Below are 26,892 nucleotides of genomic sequence, written 5' to 3' on the forward strand. Positions count from 1 at the left end.
GCAGCAGGGAAACGTGAACCGGTTGCTGTGGGGGGACAAACAGTAACCGGAGTTCTTCCCAAGTCCCAATTCACAGACAGAGGAGCTGAAACAGACACCACCCACAATGTGACGGGGAACAGCAGGTTCAAAACAACTATTGAAACAGCTGCTGTTAACAAAAAGCATAGCCGTGAGAGAACTGCTGCTGACCCCCTAAAAGACACGACGCCTACCAATGAACCTGTTGCCAAATTAATAGGTAGGAAAGCTTTGACTAAGTGTATTCTCAATGGCCTCGCAGTCAATGCTCTCTTGGACACTGGGGCCCAAGTCAGCATAATAGACCGCCATTGGAGAGACAAGTACTTACCTGATCTTGACGTTCGTCCCCTGACTGAGTTAATTGAACTCATGGAGGATAAAAAGACACTGGAAGTGTATGCAGTGAATGGAGGGCTAATCCCCTTTGATGGCTGGGTGATCATAACCCTGAACTTACCAGGAAATGAGGACCCAGATTTATCAGTCAGTGTACCCTTCCTGGTGAGCTCGTTGCCTTTAGAAATGCCACTTTTGGGATTCAATGTGGTTGAAGTAGTGATTCAGGGAAAACCAGAAAGGCTAGCTTCCACTTTAAGTCGCCTCCTAGGTGGGGCAATGTCCATCCCTGATGACACAGCAAAGACCATTGTCCATTTTGTGCAGACAAAAAAACCTGTTTCTGCTCAGGGGCGCCTGAGAACAGGTCCGAAAGACAAAGTCATCCCAGCTGGTAGCGTAACCTGGGTAAAATGTAAAGTACCACCACAGTTTGACTCTGGCGACCCTCTAGTGCTGTTCGAACCTGAGGAAAATTGCCCACAGTTACAACAGCTAGATGTGGGTGAGGGCCTCTTAGAAGTTCAGATGGGCAGAACTCCGCATGTAAATTTGCCTTTAGGAAACCAGACAAAACATGACATTATTCTACCCCGAAAAGCTTTGATTGGCAGTATCCAGCCTATCAAGAAAATTGTTGAGACTGACTCACTCCCAAACAGAGACCTGGAGATCCAGAGTCCTACCACTGCACCACCTACTCCAAGTTGTTCCACTCTATTGTGGCATCCACCCGTTGATGTACATCACCTCACAGAGGAGCAGCAGGGAGTTGTAAGGAAAATGCTGTTTGAGGAGTCAGCTACTTTTGCAAAGGATGCTAATGATATAGGCTGTATTACAAGTCTAGAGCTGTCACTAAATCTTAAAGATGACATCCCTGTGCAAAAAGCCTACAGCTCAGTTCCAAAGCCATTATTCAATGAAGTAAAGGAGTACATCCAGGACCTTTTAGCAAAGGGCTGGATAATCAAATCAAAATCTCCTTATGCTGCCCCTGTTGTATGTGTCCGCAAAAAGGATGGCACATTACGCCTGTGCATCGACTACCGGTTACTAAACCAGAAAACCATACCTGATAGGCACCCACTGCCCCGTATCCAAGATCTGATCGATACGCTGGGGGGCCATTGCTGGTTCAGTATTCTTGACCAAGGAAAGGCATACCACCAGGGATTTATGGCAGAGGGCTCAAGGCATCTCACAGCCTTTGTAACTCCCTGGGGGTTGTATGAGTGGGTCAGAATACCCTTCGGCCTCTCCAATGCGCCTGCAGCCTTTCAGAGGAGTATGGAGGAGATGCTGGATGCATTTAGGGATGAATGTTGCATTCTCTACCTAGATGACATCCTCTGCTATGCCAAAACCTTTGAGGAGCATGTTGAGGGCGTCCGCAAAGTTTTGAAAGCACTTCAGCATCACGGTGTGAAGCTAAGGCCTGAAAAGTACGAACTCTTTCGCAGACAAGTAAGATATTTGGGTCGCCTCGTATCAGCAGAGGGTGTGCAAATTGACCCAAAGGATCTAGAGGCTGTGCAGTCACTCAGGGCCAAAACACCGCAGACTGTTGGCGATGTGAGGCGGCTCCTGGGCTTCCTCAGCTATTACCGTAGCTATATTCAGGACTTCTCACGTATCGCAAAGCCTGTGTATGAGCTTCTCCAAGCCAAGTCTGACATTTCACGAGCACCACCTCACCAGAGGAAATCCAAAGGCAGTCAGCTGTCCTCCAATACTCCTGTGGTGTGGACTGGTGAACACCAGGGGGCACTGGAGCGACTCATCGACATGCTCACCCACCCTCCAGTCCTGGCCTACCCAGACTTCCACTTACCTTTCTTGCTACACACAGATGCCTCAGAGCAAGGCCTTGGCGCTGTACTCTATCAGCAGCAAGATGGTAAGCTAAGGGTTATTGGGTATGGCTCCAGAACGCTGTCTCCAGCCGAGAAAAACTATTGCCTGCACAGTGGGAAATTAGAATTTCTGGCGCTTAAATGGGCGGTGTGTGAAAAGTTTAGAGACTACCTCTATTATGCCCCACACTTCACCATCTATACTGACAACACCCCTCTGACTTACATAATGAGCACTGCTAAGCTTAATGCTGTTGGGCATCGCTGGGTTGGGGAGTTGTCAGATTTCCGGTTTGAGATAAAATACAGACCAGGAAAGGTAAATATAGATGCTGACACGTTGTCCCGCATGCCCCTTGACATTGAGAAGTACGTGACAGCATGTACTGAGGGGCTCTCTCATGAAGTTGTGCAAACCACATGGGGTGGGGCCAAAGCAGCCCAGGAACACGATGTAGCTTGGGTCGCCATCCTGGCTCTTACTGCTAACACAAACCAAGACCCCCCAACTTCACTTCCAACCATAAGCAGTGAGGAGTTGGTGAAGGCTCAAAGGGAAGACCCAGCAGTGGGAGAAATCATTCGGCTAAAAGAGACAAATGCTGTAATGACAAACGAGATACGACAAACAGTAGGTAAAGCTGCAAGGAGATTGCTTCATGAATGGAGCAAACTGTGCCTTGACAATGGACTTTTGTATCGACGTACTACTGAAAGACAGCAACTTGTTCTCCCAGCAGTTTACAAGGCCAAGGTACTAAAATACCTCCATGACGACATGGGACACATTGGTACTGACCGAGTACTGGCCCTAGCTAGAGAGAGGTTCTACTGGCCATTTATGAAACAGGAAGTTGAAAACTATGTCACAAGGAAGTGTCCCTGCATAAAACAAAAAAAACCGGTTGGACATGTCCGTGCCCCAATGGGCACAATCACTTCAAACTCACCTTTGGATCTTGTATGCATAGATTACCTGCACCTAGAGCCCAGCCGAGGTGGATATGAATATATCCTGGTCGTAGTAGATCATTTTACAAGGTTTGCTCAAGCATACCCGACCAAAAATAAGTCAGGCAAGACAGCAGCTGAGCGCATCTTTGGTGATTTCATCCAGCGTTTTGGATATCCCGGCAGGCTGCATCACGATCAGGGTCGTGAGTTTGAAAACGAGCTCTTTAGGACTTTAAGAGATAAAGCTGGAATTGGACACTCAAGGACCACACCGTATCACCCCCAATGTAATCCCGCCGAGAGATTTAATCGGACTCTCTTGCAGATGCTTAGGACACTCGGCGACAAAGAAAAGCAATGCTGGAAAGATCACCTTCAGCAAACAGTGCACGCTTACAATTGTACGCGGCATGAGTCAACAGGGTATTCCCCTTACTTTCTGTTGTATGGGCATCACCCCCGTCTCCCAATAGACTTGTTGTTTGGCCTGGTTGGGGAGAAAAAAACTGTGTCTCACAAACATTATGCTGAGAAGTGGGCAGAAAAGATGACTGAGGCGTACAAGATAGCCAGTGACAATAGTAAACTGTCCAGCGCACGAGGCAAATCCTACTATGACAAAAAACTCAGGGGTGTCGTCTTGCATCCTGGGGACAGGGTCCTCGTTAGAAATCTTGGTGAAAGAGGTGGGCCTGGAAAACTCAAGTCATACTGGGAAAAGAGTATCTACGTAGTCAAAGCACAAGTAGGCGACAACCCCGTGTATGTTGTCTACCGAGAAGCAGGAGATAAGGATAAGACTAGAGTGCTTCACCGTAACTTGTTACTACTTGTGAATGACTTGCCAGTTGAGGCTCCACAGCACATTCCTGAACCTACACCAAAAAGACAAACAAAATCAAACAACCTGCCAGGGGACAGAGGCAGGAGAAGGCAACAGACTGAAACAAGTGACTCAGACTCTGAAGAGAGTACTGGAAAACTCTGGTTGAGGCTCCCTGTAAAAGAAAGAGAGCCCATCAGAGGAATGACTTACCATAGGATATCTACTGCAGAACAGCCCGACCCAGCCTCCGGTGAAGAAAACAGTCATGCGAAGGTACCTGTCAGGGAAGAAAGCTGTATTGGCCGGCCAGTCAGCCAAGATCAAGTCAATCTAGGAGACAACTTTCCAGAGGTGCTTTCACTACATGACCCAGTCCCATCAGAAAACGCAGATGATGAACTGTCAATTCCAAATGAGGATGAACTGTCTGCACGCACCCCTCCACGATGTTCTACTAGCGACATGAGAAGGTCGACTAGGGAGAGGAAACCAAGGCAGATGCTGACATACCAAACACTGGGTGAACCATCGTACCAGCCTCATCCTACAGTTGCAACGCTCTCCTCACCCTACATGCCACCATGGACAGTTCCTTATCATATTCCAACACCCACAGGCTTTACACCTCACCTTCCATATGCTTACACACCTTACATATACACACCTTTGTTATATTGAATAAGTGTATGTGTCAATGTTTTTGAGAAAAATTGAGGTTTGAATGCCAGGAGCCATTCTTATTTTGTCGGGGAGCGTGTGACACACTGTAATGTGTGGTCACATCATGTGATTTAATTTTTGTATATCGTATAAGCTTTTAGGTGTAGTTTTGTTAAGGAAGGGCCTTAAGCTTGTGATTTTTGTTGGAGATCCAACATGTGGTGTGATCCCTAGTTACGCCACAAGGGGGCACTTCCGCCCTAGTGAGATGGTTTAGTGTGACGCTACTGCTCGTCTTCAGATCTGGCAGAAGCGAGAGAGGAAACACACTACCTGTCGTCCATCTCATGATTTATCTGTTTTTTTCAGGTTAGTAAGTAATAAGGCCACACATGTGGTCCGCATAATTTACATGCCAAATAAGGGTAAAACCTGACCAGCAGTTTGTTTTGCTGGGATCTGTATTCGTCTGTTTTGCTCATTGAAATGTGTTACGATCGAGAGTAGGAGCTAGCTTAGCTCGCCACATCCTGGAGTAGCTGTTAGCTTTGTTGTTTTCTAAACTTAAGGCACCCTGTTGTAACAAAAGTACACCACGGCTCCTGTATACTTGAGTTAATGTGTTCGCAGAGACAGTTTGATGTGTTGTCACTGTTATTGTCTAAAGTTAGTGTAATAACCTATAATAATTCTGATCGCTCTGCAATGTTGATGTGGAGATTTCCACTATACAGGTACTCCATTAGTATATGGTACAGTACTGGAATGTTTGCTTTATCAAACTATGTGTGAAAAAAGTGTGATTTATAGCTCTTAGTAACAAACAACAGAGATGACTGTTTAGATTTTTGTTTATACTTTTACTATACTATTTTAGTTTATTCTGATTTTGGGCTTTGGGAATATGAGACAGAGATGTTAAGAAGTTTTTGCAACCTGTTGTGAACACATGAATGTGTTTAAATAAAGATCTGGCAGAAGCGAGAGAGGAAACACACTACCTGTCGTCCATCTCATGATTTATCTGTTTTTTTCAGAACCAGACATAATCTGTCAGCCGCCCTCTTGCTTGGGGTGTGTTACAGTAGTGTATCGTACCCTTGGCCGCTTGCCTTCCCAGACAAATCTAGGTATATACTTATCCCATTCTGAGAATTGGGTTTGAGGTATGCTTATCGGAAGAGAGAGGAATAAATATAGCAATCGTGGTAAGATATTCATCTTTATCACATTTATCCTGTCACTAAATCCTAACGGATATGTATTCCATCTTTCCATATCCTGCCTTATCCTGTTATTTATATGTCCATAGTTACTTTGATATAGTTTGGCATAGTTTTTGGTTATATTTATACCTAAATATTTAAGGGTTTTTGCCTCCCACTTTATTTCCCATTCCTTAAGATTTTGAGTTGGTATACAATTAAACATTAGAACTTGAGTTTTAAGTATATTTACTTTGTAGCCAGAAAGCGTACCAAATTTTCCTAACATTTCTGTAAGCTGCATAAAAGAGTTTGTGGGGTTTTTGAGGGCTATCAACACATCATTAGCAAACAGACTAATTACATGCTCTTGTCGGAGAAGACTATTTCTGTATCTGTGTGTGACCATCACTTCAATCCATAAAAAACCTGCAATAAGCATCCATCACTGTTGCCTAAAGAGCTGCAGGCTTTCACAGGAGACATTACATATCTGAAATGCTCAAAACTCAGTGGGTATAGGCTTTGCTATGTATAGTATTTTATACAAACTAATCTCAACAAGTTACCATGTAATAATTCAGAAGGTTATATGACCATTAGGGATGTTGCAAATCCCATTTTCATGCTTAAACTTGAAATATGAAGTATACAACTATGTAAACTATATGTATTGTTGTGAGCAAAGCAAAGCTGTGATGCAATATACACATGTAGAAAAAACACATCTGAGCATAGCTCTGAATGCTTGTGACTCTGCTTTACTTTTTCTACCTGCTTGCTCAAGTATTGGCAACTATGCAATAGCCTGTCTATCTCCTCCATACTTGTAGGAATCCTGCAGGAAAGCCTGAAGAGTACCTTTCTCACCCCATCTGTCATCACTACTCACCTGCCCTAAAACTCTCAGCATTGGAGCTCTGCCCTGATAGATTACTTACCTAAGGAAGCTCATTTGAACTTTGCTCCCACATTAATCAGCTCTTGACAAAAAGAGAAATAGCTCTGATTCCTGTTTAGTAACCTACCTAAAGACACTTACCTGAAGACTGTTGCTGCCTGTGAACTTTAGGGATTTGCATAAAAACACTAATCAAAGTCATTAACTGGTTAACTTGTGACAGTATCCTGCATTTGGGTCCTTCAGTGAAGTCTTGGCAGAATGCAGAGAAGCCACAAAATGCATAAATTCATCGACTTGATCTCACTCTGCAAGAAAGCTTTCCAAGAGTGCATGTGTGCCTGAAAGCGAGCACATGCCTTTAAAGAGGAGTTGAGATGCTGAGAGAAACTGATGCGTAATTCAGTCCTGATCATTACGGGTAATGTGAGCAAGTCTAGAGGGTGAGAGTGGACATTCGTCCAAGTGCTTGGTGTGGGAAAGAAAACTATTCATCACAAGATAGTGATTGGGTGAAAACAGCTGTCTTGTCCTTAAGTAGCTGCTGAGGGGAAAAATAGCAATCCAGTAAGTGTAGTGGTGAAGAGGAGCAGAGATAGGAGAAGATGGTAGCAGCTAGTGGAAACAGTGCTTCTTACTATTTTATTTCTCCAAGGAAAACAATCACTATTCACACAGATCCCAGAACTAGCAGATCATCAGTAGAGGTTGTATACTGAGCAACCTGGTATTCAACAATAAAATAAGTACAGAATTTTTTACTGTGTCCTCAGCATCCTTTTCTCTCTCACTTACTCTGTCTCACTCTTGCTCTCTCACTCTCTCCCAATTCCCTTCAGAGTGATAGTTTCTGTAACTCTGCAAACAGCTCTTATACATACAAAATTTGAACTGAGGTTGCTGTCTGCGTCTAGATCTATATAGTCTTATACCCTGAGTTAATTTATAAATAATCCCATGAACAGTAGAGGTGGACGTAACTATCATGAAGACCTGATTAGTAGATTCAATGTTACTATGTTGGTTTAAAAAATTGGATATGATACCACGGGATGGAAAGGGTGGATCTGACTGTGAAGCTCCTTGCTTACTTGCTGGCTAGAGACTTGCCTGTGTCAATAACCAATGAGCAAACCTTGGATAAACCTCCACTTTGAAACATAACAAGCCAAGATTTACAAAATAGAAATATTTTTTTATTTGATCTAGTGTGAAATGAGTGGCTGAGTTCGTAAACTTCACAGGAAGTTTGATGTGGAAGTTCGTAAACTTCCACATCATTGTCTAGGTTCTTGTTAATTCACAGAAAATGTCCCATTTCTTTTTAAAAAAAAATTGTAATGTAAATTTTAAAAAAAGAATAAAATTTCTGTCATTTATCTAATACTTGTACTCACTAGCTGGGCCCACGTCCTCATTTTAGGTTTGACAGCATTTTAGTAGGTAAAAGTGAATGCTTTGACATGAATTGAGCTGCGGTTTGGGGAAGGCCTGGAAGGGGACTGGAGACGGCTCCCGGGCCTGGCAGATCCCCATGCACTAAATAGAAATGAAGACGTTAAAGAATTAAGAAGAAGGAGGGAGGGAGGGGCACGTAAACGAGAATGAACAGCTTGCAGAACTGGGGGACCTATATAGATGACGACCGGAATGAGCGTGTTTGGAGGCGTGGTCCCGCTCCCAAATTCCGATACATAATCTCCAATTAATATGAAGGCCTGGAGGAAAGGTCTTTATCAGTAGGGAAAGCCATAAAACCTATGGAAATCCCCCTGGATTGGTTTCTTACGTACTATGTAATAAGATTTAATGTTGCAGCCTCACATGCATGACAGGGAATCTCTTGATGCTGTTATTATTAGCATTGGTAGTGCTACTGGTCAAAAGTTCAGCTGCAGTGTGCTCTTGCTAAAGATCCAGTGCAGCACCTGACATGTTTTTATCTGACATCAACAGCACACTGAGCCTGCTGTTTCTGCTGCTTCTCATTCTTCTTCTTTGTCCTCCTCTCTCTGTCTTATCTGTAAGCTGTCATAGTGCAGGTCAAGAGACACACACACACACACACACACACACACACACATAGTTACACATTGTTCTGCTTGAAATAAGCACAAATTCCCGATGACTTGTAAATTATTCTTTAATTATCCCTTTACATCAAAATTTACACCAAAATTTAGGCAAAAGCACAGATTTAAAACATCTACTGCACATTACACATTAAATGTAACCAAACATAAGGTAGTTAAAACTAGGTAGTAACAGATACACAGTCACCTTATCAGTACTCGCATTGAAAACACATACAAAAGATAAACACTTGTTTTCTGTCTTTTTTAGTAGCGAAACCATGATGGAAACACCAACACAGTGTGGCTGTGTCTGAAAAGTGCTATATCACTACTTACTGTACTTTTCAAATGCATTTCTCAGTTAAAAGTGCAATTTTCAGTCACATATGACCAAAAATACCGGATCAGGTATTTTTTCCACACACACTGTGCAGTTAGCTCTATATTTAATGCTAAAACGCTGACCTTCAGCTTTAAGACAATTTGAAGACTAAAAGAAAAACCCTGGGTAGCAGTAGACATTGTAGTTTTGTACCCTTTAGGGTGAGGGTGATTCAAATAGCTAAAAGCCAAAAGTTCTCAGTCGATTGGATGTGAATGTAATTGCCCTCAAAGTAAAACTGAGTCAGGAGTTTAAAGCATGATGCTATGCTATATTTTTCGTCATGTCAGCTCATCAGAAAAGGGCCATCATCAACAATGTGTTAATCCTTCTTTGCCATGCTGTGCGGGACACGTGGCTAGCCTCAAACTCTTTTGTTTGTCAGAAAAAATAAATGCTGGAAAAACTGGTAAAAAACAATGTACAGTTTAACTTTTGACTTTTAAAATGAGGCTCTGAATTTGGTGTAGATGTGGCTCCGATGTGCATGGTTGTCTGTCTCTCTCTGAACACTTAGCAGCACAAGGCTCATGCAGGCTTCATCAACAAAATTTCACCAATGTGGTAGCTACACAAAAGTGGTGATATAAGTTCTCAGACACAGCCTGGCTTCTCTTTTTTTTTTACCACGGGAAAGATATGTGACCATTTATATTGTAACAGGCACTGGTTCTGTAACACACAGAGCACATCTTTCCCCAGAGTCACATCTCCTCCACGGACACAGTTCAACAACATATGCGGCTGTAATGCTCCGCTGTACATTTTGTGGTGTGTTAAATGACTTTACAACACAACACACACACAGACATCACTATGCCATGGTTCAAGGTGAGTTCTCTTTACAGCTTGTACTCAAAGTGTCACATTGAAAAGGAGATTCACAAAAGAGACCACTGGAGAGGTTGGCATTTGTACAATATGAGAAAAACGCTTAAATTCAAAGCAGCAATAAACGTCTCAACACTGACACTGCAGAGGCGGTCACTGAAGTTTTACTTCCAGATGTGATGATTTCTTCTTTTATTCAGGCACATCTGCCACTATGATCTAATTTCCCCTGGTTGTGCAAACATTCTTATAGATAAGATTCATCATAATGAAGTGCACTGTGATTAATATATATATGTAAATGTAAGGCTTCTTGTATGTAAACCCCCCCAAACCACTTGATCACCGATAAGTACACTAATCTGCTCCCACCTTCATGAGCAAACACACTTGAGCATACACACATGTCACTCTTTTTATTTTATTCCCCCCATTAAGTGAGGAGTCCCACAAGCATTTGCATTGTAAAGTATGTGTGTCTGTGTGTGTGTTTAGATAGTAGCTGTAATTAGCATGATTGGAGAGTGAGGGATGGTTAGAAACACAGGTAGAGATGGTGCTGATGAGGACATTCACCCTACCGTGTAGCCTGCCAGGCGCCTCTCCTCAGCAACAAGCAGGCATCTTTTTGTCTCCATCGCTACAGCTCTCATCAGCAATGGCCGCGTGAGAGCTCTGAGTGTGTGTTGAGAGAGACACTGCGGCGCGCTCGTTTAAGGAGCGCTCGCTGAACAAAGTTGATTACACATTCATTAAAGCCCCGGCCTCTCGTTCACCCACTCCACTTGACCTGTCCAAGTGAGAGGCGGATCAGGGAGCGTACTCTGCATTCAGGACACACTGTGGATTATTTCTGGCTCTGTGCTTATGATTAGGGCACCGCAGTCACATGAAATATAAATAAATAAAAGATGATGATGATGATGATGATGAGATGATAAGATGGGTTTTGAAGTGCAGCCTCCCAGTGCTCACTCCTGCATGCCTCTCTGGCTCAGACAGCTAATGCCACATTATAATGGATACTATGGATTTCTTGCATCCTGTTAGATTTGTGATTTGCCCCATAATTGTGTTTGGAAGGCTTACTTGGGATTTTAATTTAGTTTTCATTTTTACATCGTTAGTTAAACCAAGTTTGCACAACTGAATGGGATCCTCTGCCTACAACTGAGACAGTTCTCTGCACTAAAAAACAAAAGGGAAAAAAAATATTGGATAGTAATTCAGTAAACAGCCAAATCAAATGGACCTCAGACAATCCTTCCAAATGTTTGCAGCACTGTCCTCGTGAGGATCTTGCAATTATAGCCTGAAACGCCTAGCACCAACAAACTGAATCTAACTTATCTTTGAAACTCCTCTGGAGAAGGCCGTCTCTGTTAGAAAATCAAATTTCAGCAGGAGCATGCGGAGATTACCTCTTCACGTTTCGGTCCCCTTGCAAGGGAGACAAAAGATTAAAAGATCACAAGGCGGTTGCAGGAAAATTAAACTAATAAATAAACAAGCACACTTCTGTTACACATAAAGGACACATTCTCTGCTCGGGACTTTTACTCTGTGTTGTTTTGCCTCTTCGGATAAAACAAAATAGCCTCACAAATCACTCTTGAAACGAACTGCCCGCAGCTCACAGACGAGTCACAGGGGGTCAGTTTGTATTAAAGGTTATGAGCAACTGTTGCTAATTGGTTTATTTTCCCAATAGTGAGACTCCAGTAGGGACAGGCTAACTGTAGCCACAGGCTGTAACCACTTTGTGCAAGTGGTGCACCTCTGTAGACTGTATATGAAAGATGTAAGTAGACTCCATGTCTGAGAGGTGAAACCTGCAGTCTCTGGGATTTTGCTAACCAGTCTAAGTACCCCTTGGTATGGCTATGTGCATCTACCACTACATAAAACCAACATGTGATGTCTTATCATGCCCAATATTTAGCAAAAATACTGATATACATATTAATATTGATGGAGTATCTATTCCACTCTAACGGCTTTAAAAATATGTTTTAGCAGGATCTAATAAACTAAACCCTCCTCATAACACTGAATGATCCCCATTGCAGAACAAAAAACCCACAGCACAGGCTGGTTATGGGTAATATGTCCTTGAGATGGTCCTCATTTGTAAACAGAGTAAGAATCTGAGTTGCAGACTTGATCACTTACTGAATGAGCTCATTTGCTTCCAGTATTTTAGCTAAGGAACATTTTCTGCTCACTTCACTCACTCCAAATCATCCAACCAGGGCAGCACACATCAAGGGTGTAGGTCTTGTTTATAAGGTAATCAGGTTACTTTCATCAAATAACATCAGCCATCATGCTCTCATTCACTCCTGGCTAAGTCTGTTTGAGGTTCTTCTCCCAAAATGTAACTATGCTCTTTGGATTGACAATACACCACTGCTACCAGAATACTAAAACACATATTTCATTAAACTTTTATGATAGCATGTGGCATTTGTGGTTATTTCACAAGTTTTTTAAAATTTGCTTTACATTTTCCACATGTTCACCTCAGATGTTGGTGCTGATGAGTGTGAAAATATGACGTTATGAACCTCTGTGCAGAAGATGAATGAATAAAGATTTCCCTGTTCACTGTGAATCTCATGTCATCAGATGTTGCCTACATGTTAGCAGTGCTGTAGTGCAGCGGTCCCCAACCTTTTTTGCGCCACGTACCGGTTTAATGTTAGACAATATTTTTACGGACCGGCCTTTAAGGTGTCGCGGATAAATACAACAAAATGAAAAGATACAACCAGATATAAGAATAAATGTGAATTCACTGTGTAATTGTGTAACTTTATTAGCAGCGTCCTCCTGAAATGCACCAACAACACTGAGAGCAACATCCTCCTCTCTGCCCCTTAATGCTCTCTGGTCGCTATGGTAACGCATAAATATTTCTTTCAAATAAGACACACAACTACAACACGGGAAAAGATTCAGGAAAACCGAGTTAACAGTAAAGTCCCTGAAAACCATAAATTTCACACCTGAGCCTCAACTCTCACAGCCCGGTACCAAACGACTCACAGACCAATACCGGATGGTGGCCCGGGGGGTTGGGGACCGCTGCTGTAGTGCACTCTTTAACATACTAGACACACTAGACACTGTATGTATATATGTCTTGTGCTGGACTACATCATTCTTTAAACTTGAAACACTTTAATTCTCAAGGTGAATTTATTTTGCAGCTGCTAGTATCTGATAATGTAAGGAAAGCCAGTTACATGTGAGACATTTCAATATATTGAAGTTTTATGCTTGGCCAATTTAAATGACACAGACTGCTGTCTATGAGAACAGCAGGGATCATGTTCATGTTTGACTTCTATTTTGCATAAGAAAAGTCCCAGAGATCATATAACGCTGATTTCTGGCCTTGACCATGCACACAGATATTTCTTCAGATTCTCAGACTCTGTTGATGATATTATGTACTGTAGATGATGAGATAATCAAAGTCTTCACAGCTTTACATTGACAAACATTATTCTGAAATTGTTTCACAGTTGTTTTGCAGACTGGTGAACCTGTGTGCATCTTTACTTCTGAGGAACTCTGAAGTCATGTTACTGACTTGCTGTCAATTAACCTAATTAGTTGCAAAATATTCCTCCAGCTGATTTTCACACTGCTTATCTTTTCAACCTTTTGTTGCCATCATCCCAACTGTATTTAAAAAAAATATGTTGCTGTCATCAAATTCAAAACAAATTTTCAGGCAATAAAGGCAAGTAAAATAAGTGTTTAAACTATTGAATATATTTGACATTTTACACAGCTTTCCAATTCTCTTTTGTCCTGTCTTCCTTTCCTCCCCCCTACTAGATGCAGCAGATGGCTGTCGGAGGTTGCTACATAAATAAAACTGAACTGAATTGAAATGAAATGAATTCGTTACTTTAGTTGACTCAACAGAGAAACACAATACTTGCAGCTGCAAATTGTAGTTATATCAATTTCCAGAGTGATTTCCAGTTCTTTTTCACTCAGACATGGCAGACTGAGGCCAATTAGTCAACTGATATAATGTTGAGACAGATATTTAGATATTTCAGATATTTAGGCATGGTGACTAAAATTGGCCATTATTTCTTAAAATTCAATTGAATTTTTTTTTTCTATTGTGCCAAATCCCTTTAACAGTCACCTCAAAGCCCTTTATATCGTAAGAAAAAGACTATGATAATACAAGCGTGTCATCATTTGGATTTACATTTCTTTCAGTCTAAACATTGCAAGTTTATCACATGACATTTTCTTTAGTGAGAAATAACTGTGCCTGTACTGATCAGATGTAGACACTCCGTGTTGATTCTGTAAATACAGTGGCTTGATAAAGTATTTGGCCCTCTTGAACTTTTCCACATTTTGTCACATTACAGCCACAAACATGAATCAATTTTATTGGAATTCCACGTGAAAGACCAACACAAAGTGGTGTACACGTGAGAAGTGGAACGAAAATCATACATGATTCCAAACATTTTCTACAAATAAATAACTGCAAAGTGAGGTGTGCGTAATTATTCAGCCCCCTAAGTCAATACTTTGTAGAACCACCTTTTGCTGCAATTACAGCTGCCAGTCTTTTAGGGTATGTCTCTACCAGCTTTGCACATATAGAGACTGAAATCCTTGCACATTCTTCTTTGCAAAACAGCTCCAGCTCAGTCAGATTAGATGGACAGCGTTTGTGAACAGCAGTTTTCAGATCTTGCCACAGATTCTCGATTGGATTTAGACACCAGACAGGTCAGGGATAAAGTTATTGAGAAATTTAAAGCAGGCTTAGGCTACAAAAAGATTTCCCAAGCCTTGAACATCCCACGGAGCACTGTTCAAGCGATCCTTCAGAAATGGAAGGAGTATGGCACAACTGTAAACCTACCAAGACAAGGCCGTCCGCCTAAACTCACAGGCCGAACAAGGAGAGCGCTGATCAGAAATGCAGCCAAGAGGCCCATGGTGAATCTGTCCATAGGACAACTATTAGTCGTGCACTGCACAAAGTTGGCCTTTATGGAAGAGTGGCAAGAAGAAAGCCATTGTTAACAAAAAACCACAAGTCCTGTTTGCAGTTTGCCACAAGCAATGTGGGGGACACAGCAAACATGTGGAAGAAGGTGCTCTGGTCAGATGAGACCAAAATGGAACTTTTTGGCCAAAATGCAAAACGCTATGTGTGGTGGAAAAGTAACACTGCACATCACTCTGAACACACCATCCCCACTGTCAAATATGGTGGTGGCAGCATCATGCTCTGGGGGTGCTTCTCTTCAGCAGGGACAGGGAAGCTGGTCAGAGTTGATGGGAAGATGGATGGAGCCAAATACAGAGCAATCCTGGAAGAAAACCTCTTGGAGTCTGCAAAAGACTTGAGACTGGGGCGGAGCTTCAACTTCCAGCAGGACAACGACCCTAAACATAAAGCCAGGGCAACAATGGAACGGTTTAAAACAAAACATATCCATGTGTTCGAATGGCCCAGTCAAAGTCCAGATCTAAATCCAATCGAGAATCTGTGGCAAGATCTGAAAACTGCTGTTCACAAACGCTGTCCATCTAATCTGACTGAGCTGGAGCTGTTTTGCAAAGAAGAATGGGCAAGAATTTCAGTCTCTAGATGTGCAAAGCTGGTAGAGACATACCCTAAAAGACTGGCAGCTGTAATTGCAGCAAAAGGTGGTTCTACAAAGACTCAGGGGGCAGAATAATTATGCACACCCCACTTTGCAGTTATTTATTTGTAAAAAATGTTTGGAATCATGTATGATTTTCGTTCCACTTCTCACATGTACCCCACTTTGTATTGGTCTTTCACGTGGAATTCCAATAAAATTGATTCATGTTTGTGGCTGTAATGTGACAAAATGTGGAAAAGTTCGAGGGGGCCGAATACTTTTGCAAGCCACTGTATATGGCAAGCTGTGAGTAACAATGACATGTAAATGTATAAGTTTTATAATGAATTCTTTCACGTATTAGAGATGATCCATCTTTGGGCAGCACGATGAAGCAGTTAGCAGTAGAAATGTTCCTAGCAACTAAATAAACAGTTATTTAAATGAGAGAAATGATGCCTAGTCTAAAATACAGGAAACTGGGCACATTTTAAATCTAGGAAGTTAATAATTGGCCAAACAAATATTTTGTCTGTATTTTAGGAACAATGTGAAATCGTGTTTCAAATGTCACTGAAATGTACTTTGACTTGACTTGAGCACACACAGGCTCAGATTAGTTTGGCTAACCCTAGCAGTGCTAGCGGCCGCAGCCTGGGTTTCTTCCGTCCTAACCCTCCTATTCAGTGCAGAATATGGTCACACCTGGTTTCTGTTGCTTGGTTACATATCTGCTGTCAGTGCTGGCGGTCGGTTGTATTATTGCACCATCTTTGAATGGTACAACAGCACCTGCCATTGTACTTTTATAAAATAAGAATAATACATCCTGCACCTGTGTTGAACCCCATCACCACCACCACAGTCTAAATTTATCCTTGTTAGGGTAACTGGTGATTCTAAATGGCGTGTCGGTGTGAATGTGAGTACCTCACCAGTGGCTGGACAAGCACGATAATTTAATGGAAAGCTATCCTTCTTTGAATTTTCTTTCTTTTGAGTAGATTTACTAGACTGTCACTCAACATGGCTGTCCGGTATGTGTATATGAAATCTCAAAGCTATTATTCTGATGGTCTTATCACTCAACCGATGCACCTGTCTAGCTATGTTGCGTTTATTACTAGCTGCATTGCCACGGTGAAACATTGGAATGTTAACTCGGGTGATGACACGTCTGGTATTTGCCTTTCATTTTCCCTCCCCGCACTGAATGTGACCTTCTGTTATTCGTGCACAGTGTCCATGTTAAATGCTGTATGGTTCACTGTCAACAAGACAATGCACTGAAATTGCGATAGAATTTATTGAATCTAATGTAGTTATGTTGCTTCACAACTGCTTCTCACTTTCATGTCAGCTGACACTGGAATTTATAACAACAGGCCTTGTGTGCCGAGAATAGACCAACAATCAGGGGGGAGCATATGAGCGGTATGTGCGTCTGTACGAAAATCATTGATGGGTGTCAGCAGGTGATCACTCTCTTGTCATGTGTGCACGTGTTGTGTGCACACACTGAAAACAATATCCATCTTGGAACTATATTTAACCAAGGGCTGCTGCATACTGTGTTCAGTATGTGATAGCAGTGAATTGATTCTCAGTGCAAAGCAAGTAAAAAAAAAAAAATGCCAATAACGGTTTACTTACTTTCAGTTTTTAAAAAAATCACTGAAATACTTCAAATGGATTCAGTCTTTCTTGCTTTGTGTGTTCTTGTCTGATAAGCGATAGCTCTGCAGTGCTGTGGATGTGCGTATCTGAGGCTGTGTGTTCGCTCTGCATCCAGCAAATATGTAAATTGTTGTGAATTTAGCTGTTAAGCACACTGCAGAATATCTGTATACAAATATCCTGCAGTGTGAACTCTTTCACAGATATAGCAGCAAGAAAACATCTTAAAATTTCATTACAGTTGTTAAAAGTATTTACAGTTTTTCTACTGTGAGAACAGTGTCACCATAGGTTTGCACCTCACTACAATTTGTTATTACGGCAGTTGTTTATAGACATTTGAGTGTTTACTACTGTAGGAGGTAATGACAGTTTGTCCCTGTGGGCTTTTCATTTCAATTTTATTTATATAGTGACACATCACAACAACAGTTCCCTCAAGGCGCTTTTTATTATAAGGTAATGACCCTACAATAATACAAAAGAAAAGAAAAGAAAAAAAAGAAAACCCTGACAACTTCCCATTATTTGGAAGGAAAAAGGAAAAACCTTTTAACAGGAAGAAACCTCTAGCAGAATCTGTCTCCTGGAAGAGTGGCCGTCTGTCGCGATTATTAGAGGTCAGGGGGGAAGACACGACAAAGAGAGCCAGAGATGAATAATAACTAATAATTAAATGCAGAGAGATGTATAAACACATAGTGAGTGGAGAAGGTGATTGAATGTGCAAAACCCACGTAATGTACCTGATCGAGCCCTAACTATATGCTTTATCGAAAAGGAAAATTTTGTTTTTATGTCTTTTTGGGTTTTGTTTAGTGTGTGTGTGTTTTTGTTTTGTTTCAGACATTATAAAAAGCAGCAAGGCACATCACTGCACATTAAAGAGCCACAGGTAACAAGCTGCACATCCAAGGACAAAAAGTCTGCAAAGAACTTTAAACCTGATACTAACTTGTGTCCTGTTGTAGCTGGATTACATTTTGGACTGACAGCTTAAACAGTATTTGAAACAACTGTCCAGTGACACCTCATGCAAAGGAAGTTAAAGTTCACTTCGCCCATCTTAACAATGGAGCCTACCCATATAATGTACCAGATTCAGCCCAAAACAGTGTAGGGAGAGAACGATAAAGCTAACATAGAAATACAAGAAAATAAAAGACCATAACAGACAAAGTGAAACTAAAGTGGTTTGCTGGATTACCCCAGGGAATGTCCAGAACTGAAAGCCCAATAAATCTGATTTTAAGGTGAACAATTGCTTGAAAAGATCATTTTATGTTGGTGCCAGCTACAAAAAAGTTTTTTAAAAAATGTTTTACACTCTGAAAGCAGTGCCTGTCTTTCAGTTCACCAATGAATCGTTATGTATCTGATGGAGGAGGAGCATGTTAAACAGACTAAAATAATGTACTGGTTCTGCAGAACACTCGATCATTTCTTTTCCAGATTGTGTTGAACAGATTTAATGGTGGGCTCACATCATTTAAGGGTTCATATTGGGCATGTGGGGTTTTTAGCTAAATGTTTGCCTTCTCTTGAAACAGCAGCCTCTTTAGCATCTGAAGCGCCTCTGTTTTTCAGAAATGGTGCTGCCAGCTGCTGAAGGCAATGCGTAGCCTGATGACGGGGGAGTCCTACACTGCTGGTGTTTATGGTGATTGCCAGAACTTTTCAGCAACACCTGCAGAGGATCTTTTGAGCACTTCTTCAATCAGACAGGCGCTTGCTCTGCATGTTGAACTGCTCATGAAGTCCTGCTCAGTGAGACAGAGCTGGCAAGTTCAGAGTAGATTTTCCTTTGTTGTTTACAGTTTTTATCTCCCCTTGTGGGAGACCCTTTGAACTAAAATCCCACATCTGCCTGTGTTTCAGTGTCTGTTAGAGAACTCCTGTGTAAAACAGGTTGCCTTCACTTTTTTCAAAACTTTGTCTCTTCGGAGAAAACCCCTCTGTTAAAAGGAGAAGCCGCCGTTTTTACAGCAGTGTATTGGCATCGTGTGACAGCTTCACTCTAAAATAGACTGTGAGAAGTCACACAGCCTGCGTGATCGAGCATGTGTGAACCTGAGATGACTGGGGTGACATGCAGAAGCTGTGAGCAATGGAGGCGCTAGCGTCGGCTTCAGTTTAGCTTTTTGAAACTGACATGTGCTCTTGTTGTTGAGGCTCGAGCCATTCTGGCACCTGACAAATCCTACGAATGCCAGCTGACCATTAGCTCTGAATTGGATAACTAAGTGAAACTACAGTTCTGTGAACAGGGACAATATTTCCCAGCATTGCATTCCAGCAAAATGGAAATGGAAATGTGTTCATTAAAAACTCACATTCACCAGCAGACAAACTCACATATTCCTGCTGTACTTTTCATAAACACACGCAGGCAAAAGCAGCAACGTGATCGCTCAACTTACATTCTTTTCCTGCTGTCCAGCAAAATGCTGCCTGCACTTGAAGTCTATTCCTCCAGGTTGCTACTGGAGTAGAAACTCGACATCTCTGATACTGTTTTGGAGACACTCCAGGATGATGAACCATTTGAGGTGAGGTCCAGGGAGGAGCTGTGTGGTCTGGCCTCAACCACAGCCCCGCCAGGCCCTGGGCCTCCTATAACTTTCACCTTGGGCTGCTCTACATCGTCCCCAACCTGTAGAATAGTAGACACGGTGGTCTCCATCCTGCTGGCCTTGTAAACACTTGTCTGGGTCTGAAGATAGCGGGTGGACTTGAGTTCGAGGCCTTCATAGGAGCCTTGAGGGACGCAGGGGCAGCAGTGGAATGCTTGTTTAAAACCAGCTCGAAACCTGTGGAGGAAATACACAAATAAATCTGTTCTCCTGTGATTTGGCTGCACGATGACTCAGAGGTTTACACTGTTGCTTCACCCCAAGAGAACCCTGGGTTCAAACCTGGATAGCCCCCTTTCCCTTATTGACATCTATCATCCCCTCATAAATAAAATCATCATTTACAAACTGCATTCTTTACTCTGGTGATCTCTGCCTAATATTAAAATTTGTTTAATAATCTAAAACATGTTAATGTGAAAAAAATAACAAATCAAAACCCTGAAATCTATTATCTGCTATTTTGTTTTCATGTCTGACCAGGAGTGACAACTTGGGAAAGTTACAAAAGAAGATGACAAACATACAAAACTATCACCAGTTTAGCTCTGCAGAGTTTTTTCATCTTCAGCTAACTGTTTGCAAATGGCCTGGTTTTGTTTGATCCCTGTGTGTGGATGAAGCCAGGAGTACAGTGCCAGGCAGTGGCAGCACAGTAAGCAGGGTGGTGTTATAACTGAGACACTCAGAGTCAAACTGGTGTTGTAACTATTCAACGTTACCTCTCTGTGAAGCCCCAGTAAAAACTCAGTGAAGCATTTAGCAGCTAAAGAGATATTTCCACACAGGAGTTGGTTAGAGAGTGAATATTAGACCTAAATTGGTCAGATGGACTGAGAAACAGCTCTAAATAGAAGCTAATGAAGCTCTCTGTGGATTCTGGTTGTGTAAACAGAACGGTGACACATTACTCATTCCAACTTTATAATGAAATTTGTGTAGCTTGTTGTACAGCCTCCAAGTAAACAAAAAGTCATTTAATGCAGGTTTAAAGGACACAGCTGGTTCATTTTTTCCTCATCTTCTTACTGGTAAACTACAGTACAACAATAACATCCATCCATGAAACCCATATGCTCTAGATATTTTAAATGTAAAGGAAACTGTAAATCTGAGTTATTAACATTATATCTGTGGTGCAATTGTATGCCAAAGACACTAGAACATCATGTGTGTGTACAAACAAAAGATCATCTGTCAATGGCACTTCGGGCATGAAGCTAACAGCAGATGTAAAACTGTAACAGTTTAACACACATGCGCAGTGAACGTCCAAATGTTACTGTTCATTAACACATTTGCAGGTGTTACAAAAAAGACTAAAAATAAATCAAAACACTGACAGAAGACACGATGGAAGTATTTTGCGATTTAGATGAGAAAAGCCTGACATGAAACATCTTCAGTAGACAAACACAACCAAATGTGAAGCCAAGACAGAGAGAGAAGAATGAAGGGAAAGGCAACATGTCTGTCGCTGAGAGCGAGCGATAAGAAAGAGACTGATAAAAAAACACTCACATTGGTTATGCATATGAGCTCAGGGAGACAAAAACCACCAGTGACTAAACCTATAAACCTCACCTCAGCCCACACATTTTCATTTTTGGGACTTGGGAGGTAAAATACTCAAGTGTGAAATCGCATTTCTCTGAAAGCTCAAAGGCAATTAGCAGGTTACAGCAATGGCGGACAATGGAAGATGCTTCATTAAAGAAGCATCTTCCACTGTCTTTGTGAATGATGATTCATTCGCAAAGTCAAATATTTTAGATCGATAGAAAAGATAGGATAGCTTATTTCGAACATGTCAATGTAAGTAAAATAACAAGAGAGAAGCCAGGAGTACCAGGCAGTGTTAACCAGCAAAAACTGCTATAAACTTAAAAATTGTTGACAGTCACATTAGCTTAAGTGTGTACCATTATAAAGGAGTGTCTGGTGTTTAAAATTTGCTATGTTTTTTGATGAGGTTTATTGCCCATACTAAGTAATTTTGATATAAAAATAATGTAGCCTGAGCTTTTCAAAAATCCAAAGCCTACATTGTCATGGGGGGCTTATTGTTTTTTCCCTTATTTTCTCAAACTTTTTGGTTAAGTTGCACGTGGAGTTTTAACTCCATCCCTTGGAGCTGTGATCCTTCTGTGATGCTTAAAACTCTAAGTTTTCAATCTCAATTGGGCTAGATAATGGCTTAGAGCAGACTAACGAGGCATTAATGGAAAAAACAAAAGCTGTTTAGAACGCACTGTGTGCTACTCTTGTCAGCCACATCTCAATCCAAATCAATGACTTTAATGTACTTGAATAAGAAAATTGCATTATGAGGTTGCTGTCCACAAGTTTGAAGCAAAAGATGGATGCTGTCATGTCAGTCTTAACCAGAATCTTTGAGGAATGTCTCACAGCTGAGCCTACGACAGGAAAAATAAAGACAGTTCTAAACCTCAGTATTTGATATGTGGAACTAATAAGATGCCCTGTTGGTGAAGTAGTTGCATGCATAATGGTTTGGAGGTGCTAACTAACCTGTCATTTAAGCAGCAGTAGATAATGGGGTTGTACATGGTAGAGCTCATGGCCAACCACATGATACCAAGGTAGACCTGCTGGATGTATGTTTCCTCAAACATTTCGGGGAAGAACTGGTGCAGCAGGAAGTAGACATGGTAGGGCAGCCAGCAGATGGCAAAAGTACATACCACCACAATCATCATCTTCACCACCTGTTGAATACATGATTACGCAATTATGTTTTGTAGATTTCTCCAGTGTGAACATGATTCTCAGTCAGACAAAGATTAATGTCAGACCAATTACAAATTGGTATCCTTAAGGAGCCTTAAGGTCATTATTATTAAAATAAGATTTCAGCAAAAATCATCCATTCATCTAAAAAGGAACCCCAGGTTACTCACGATGAATGTATCATGAGTAACTTGGGGTTCATTTTCTTGTTCAATGACACAAAGGAATGGAGGAGCCAGAGATCATTCCATTAACCTCCCAATTGATAGATGTTCTTTGGGCCAAAGATCATTTAAGATAGAGCAGAAAATTTGTCTGTGGACAGAAGAATCAAAATTCAACATTCATTTTTGGAAAAATGCCTGTGAGAGGAACCATCTGACGTGGTCTCTATTCAAAAGCCTATATTTCTGATGGTATGAGGGTACATAAGTCCCTATGACAGGGGTCGGCAACCTGCGGCTCCCGAGCCGCATGCAGCTCTTTAGTCCTTATAGTGCGGCTCTGCGTGGTTTGGGAAAATAAATTAGAAGCATTTAGCTGAAGTGTATTTTATTTATGTTAGTTCATTTTTAACTTGTAGTTCTAAATTGGAAGATTATTGTGATATTGAAATATAAAAATAAAATTATATTCTATTATTTTTTTCATCGCTCAAAATAAGTGTCACACTCGCGAAAGCCGGTTTACCCGCCGAAACGCCGTGCATTTATCGAGACTTTCAACCCCAGGTAGGCCAATTATGGAGCTTCGGATCCACATTATGTCAGCAGCTGTTCTCCACCGTGAACTATGTTAAAAACAAACGCCACTCACGCCTCACAGATGACAGCTTACAGTCCTGCGTAAAGATGAAAGTGACTTCGTACAGCCCCGATTTGCAGACGCTGTGCGCAGAGGTTCAGGAGCAGAAGTCCCATTGCAAACATATCACGGCAGACCCGACGATGTTTCCATGAACATGCTTTTCAGCATCTCTTTACTGACCACTTTTCACACGGTTGCTGTACGCACACAGCCGGCTGTAGCTTTTCAGCTCACAGCCCGACACACACCAACACAACAGCAGAGAGAGCACAGACGTTAAGGCAGCGAGGCGTGATTGCGGGTGCCGCTCAGGTGCGTCCGCCTCCCCTGCAGCGGTGTTGCAGACCACACCTCGCCACACACATTAACCAATTAAAATACATATTTAGGCAGAATTTTGCAAATATCTATTTTTCATTTTTCAGCAGCATAGTGCTTTTTTTTTCCAATTATTTTTTAAAAGTCAGGTCAAGGCTCCAAAAGCCCAAAGGTGATATAAGGGTGGCGGCTCACAACAGTTTTTGTTTGCTACATGGATCATTTTAGTTCAGCTGGGTGTCTTTCCTTTTGTTATATTTCTTTAAGAGTTCAAAATGTGTTAATTACATAAATAAAATGTAATTTTCTCTGTAGCACTTCATGGATTTCATAAGCAACACACCTTAGTTGTTCACACAAAGCATAAAGGTAAAAAACAATATATACAGTGTTATCTTCATTTTAGATGTAGTATAGTAAAGTATTTGCGGCTCCGAGTGTTTTCTTTTGCGTGGAAACCGGGTCCAAATGGCTCTTTGGGTGTTAAAGGTTGCTGACCCCTGCCCTATGACATTGAAAGCTTGCACATTTAATACATTTTATATGTTCTAGTGTGAATTAAATTTGAGTTTTTGCGATTAGCAAATCGCCACATTCTGATTTTATCGATATTTTACACAGTGTAGTAACTTTTGAGAATTTTGAGTTTATAGAGTCATAGATGAACTCAATATGCTGTCTAACACCCAGAGGAAATCCACACAGACACCCCCATTGAGGCTCCCCATGATTAGCAAGAGCAGTTCCCCAAATAAGAGAGTGAGCCAGTAAAACGTGTCTCAGAAAACCAGTACTCACAACAGTGTTACAGCAGGTATTGTCAGTTTCCGGCTTCATTTGTTATCTCTTAATGATGAGATTACAAACTGCACTGCATCGATTGTTTCCACTGAGAACTCAGCATTCACCAATGTCATTTTAACAAGACATTGGCCAGCAGAGCCAACAAATCTGTTTGTGCAGAAAATTCTGAGCTACTTTGAAATCTTTCTGGGGCAAAATAAAAATATAATAGATCATGAGACACGGTCAGCGCTGCCAAGACAGACAGTGCTCACTGGCATTTAAGAGAGAATAAACAGATGATAATTTGACACATTAATCACTCTCTATTTTAAAAAATGCCAACTCTAGCATATGCACTGCTAGCATGCTAAACTTTAGCAGAAGTTGGCACTGACCACAAAGAACTCCTGAGGGTGTAGTTATTGAGAATGCAATTAGCTCAGCAGGTTTTGGAGAAATGAAAGTGATCTCATATTTGCTGTTAAAGACGGTGGCTCACCAAAGTGACAAAAGAATTTACCGCGGAGGAGTCGTGGTTTTCTACACCTAATGAGCAAGAAGAAGAGCTAATGGTGAAAAGAGTGGATTAAGAGACTGCAGTTGGTTAAATTAGCAAAAAGTGGTCTAAAAAAAAAAACAGTCTAAGATAGAAGAAAGGACTGAGAACTCAGATTCAGGTGTGTGATGCTATGATGATTTTTTTATTACACGAGGAGACATCAGTCACATCCTGCTCAGGGCTGCAGAGCACAAAAATATTCTGATTACATTAGTGGTGAAATCCAGTAGGCAGGTTACCTTGCGTTTGGCAGTCAGCTGCTCCTTGTAGCGGTCAGAGGAGTCCCCAGGGATCTCACTGGCCCAGAGTGTCAGTCCCACCACCAGGTAAGCACAACCCATCAGCAGCAGTGGAAATGAATATATGAGGATGACCACACACACGTAGTACCTACAAACACATATTCTATATTATTACAAAAATATTTATCTATTCAAATAAAGTCAATAAGTAAATGCATTTGTAAAAGCAGACACATTGGCATGTATTGCATGGTAAATGGAAAAACTGTAGAGCAGCCAGGATTAAAGTATGACTAACTGACTCCCAGCCACTCCAGCACAAATTAGTCAAGACAAGGCACAAGATGTGATACCATATGCTGAACTCATATGTTTTATCAATCAGTCAACAATTCAATTTCAGTTCAATTCAATTTTATTTATACAGAGCCAAAACACAACAACAGTCGTGTCAAGGTGTTTTATATTGTAGGTTAGACCCTAGAACATAGGTGTCAAACTCTGGCCCGCGGGCCAAATTTGGCCCGCAGCCTAATTACATTTGGCCCGCGAAGCCATACCAAATTACTATTAGAGCTGGCCTACTGGTATTATACAGCTAATATATATATTGTTTAGTATTAAGCTTTGCTTGTTCCATATTCAGGTTTCCAGCAAAACGTATTTGAGTCCATAAGAAAATATTCATTCTTATATCTGGAGGAAGATTTTTTTTTTCAATAAATATTAATGTTAGCCCACGACTTTGTTCCAGTTTTGGCCCACTGTGTATTTGAGTTTGACACCCCTGCCCTAGAATAATACATAGAGTCAACAGCAGTCAATACTCCAGAAACTTGCACTTTGAAGTAGGATTTGGAGCAAGAACTTCATCTTATGCTGCATAACTAACCTGCCCTGGTACCTGTTGGATCAAAAAGTGAAAGAACTGGATTTTGTAATCTGACTTAGTCCTAGACTCTGGCATGCGGGTGCAGAGTCACATAAGTGTACCTTTTGGATGCACTTATTCAGACCAATTCTTTGTGCTGTCCTTGCCTAAAGAGTTTGAAGCTGGCAGCTCTGTTCTTGGAATGGACTCGAAAGCTTTATTTGTATCAACAGACAAAGTAGTGCTCAATTTGTGCATTGTTCCAGAGTGAGGCTTGAAGTGAACCAATTACTACTGTTGGTGAATTAAAATAATTTCCCTTAAAAAAAAAAAAGGTTATAAGAGTCCATAAGAGTGCAGCTCAAGGAACACCTAAGATGCTGCTCAGTAGCCTCAAACTCCCAGGCCTCTAGTAGAGGACCAGAGATTGAGGAGTACAGACACAGAGATGCAATCGCCCACTTCTCATCAGCCAAAGTAATGGCTATAACTGTCAACCTGCTGAAGTTCAAACTGAGCATCAGATTGGGGAAGAAAGGTGACTTAAATAACT

At 41.4% G+C, this 26,892-nt stretch overlaps 1 protein-coding gene across 3 annotated transcripts in view; it reads right to left on the reverse strand.

Moving 5' to 3' along the window:
• Window positions 1-8,899: 8,899 nt before the first annotated feature.
• Window positions 8,900-26,892, reverse strand: part of tacr1a (tachykinin receptor 1a) — a 63,769-nt gene continuing 45,776 nt past the window's right edge. For 2 of the 3 annotated variants that reach the window (XM_085424876.1, XM_085424878.1), the window contains 3 exons: window positions 25,466-25,616; window positions 22,538-22,734; window positions 8,900-20,182 (listed from right to left, as the gene is read on the reverse strand). In XM_085424876.1, the coding sequence (XP_085281002.1) occupies window positions 19,837-20,182; window positions 22,538-22,734; window positions 25,466-25,616 (694 nt within the window). In that variant the 3' untranslated portion in view covers window positions 8,900-19,836. The remainder of the gene's footprint in view (window positions 20,183-22,537; window positions 22,735-25,465; window positions 25,617-26,892) is intronic. The other variant, XM_085424877.1, reaches the window with a different exon arrangement.

This window comes from Rhamphochromis longiceps, linkage group LG12, assembly GCF_057381845.1.
Source record: "Rhamphochromis longiceps isolate RC_006_pf linkage group LG12, R_longiceps_female_GT1.1, whole genome shotgun sequence".
Lineage (NCBI taxonomy): Eukaryota > Metazoa > Chordata > Actinopteri > Cichliformes > Cichlidae > Rhamphochromis > Rhamphochromis longiceps.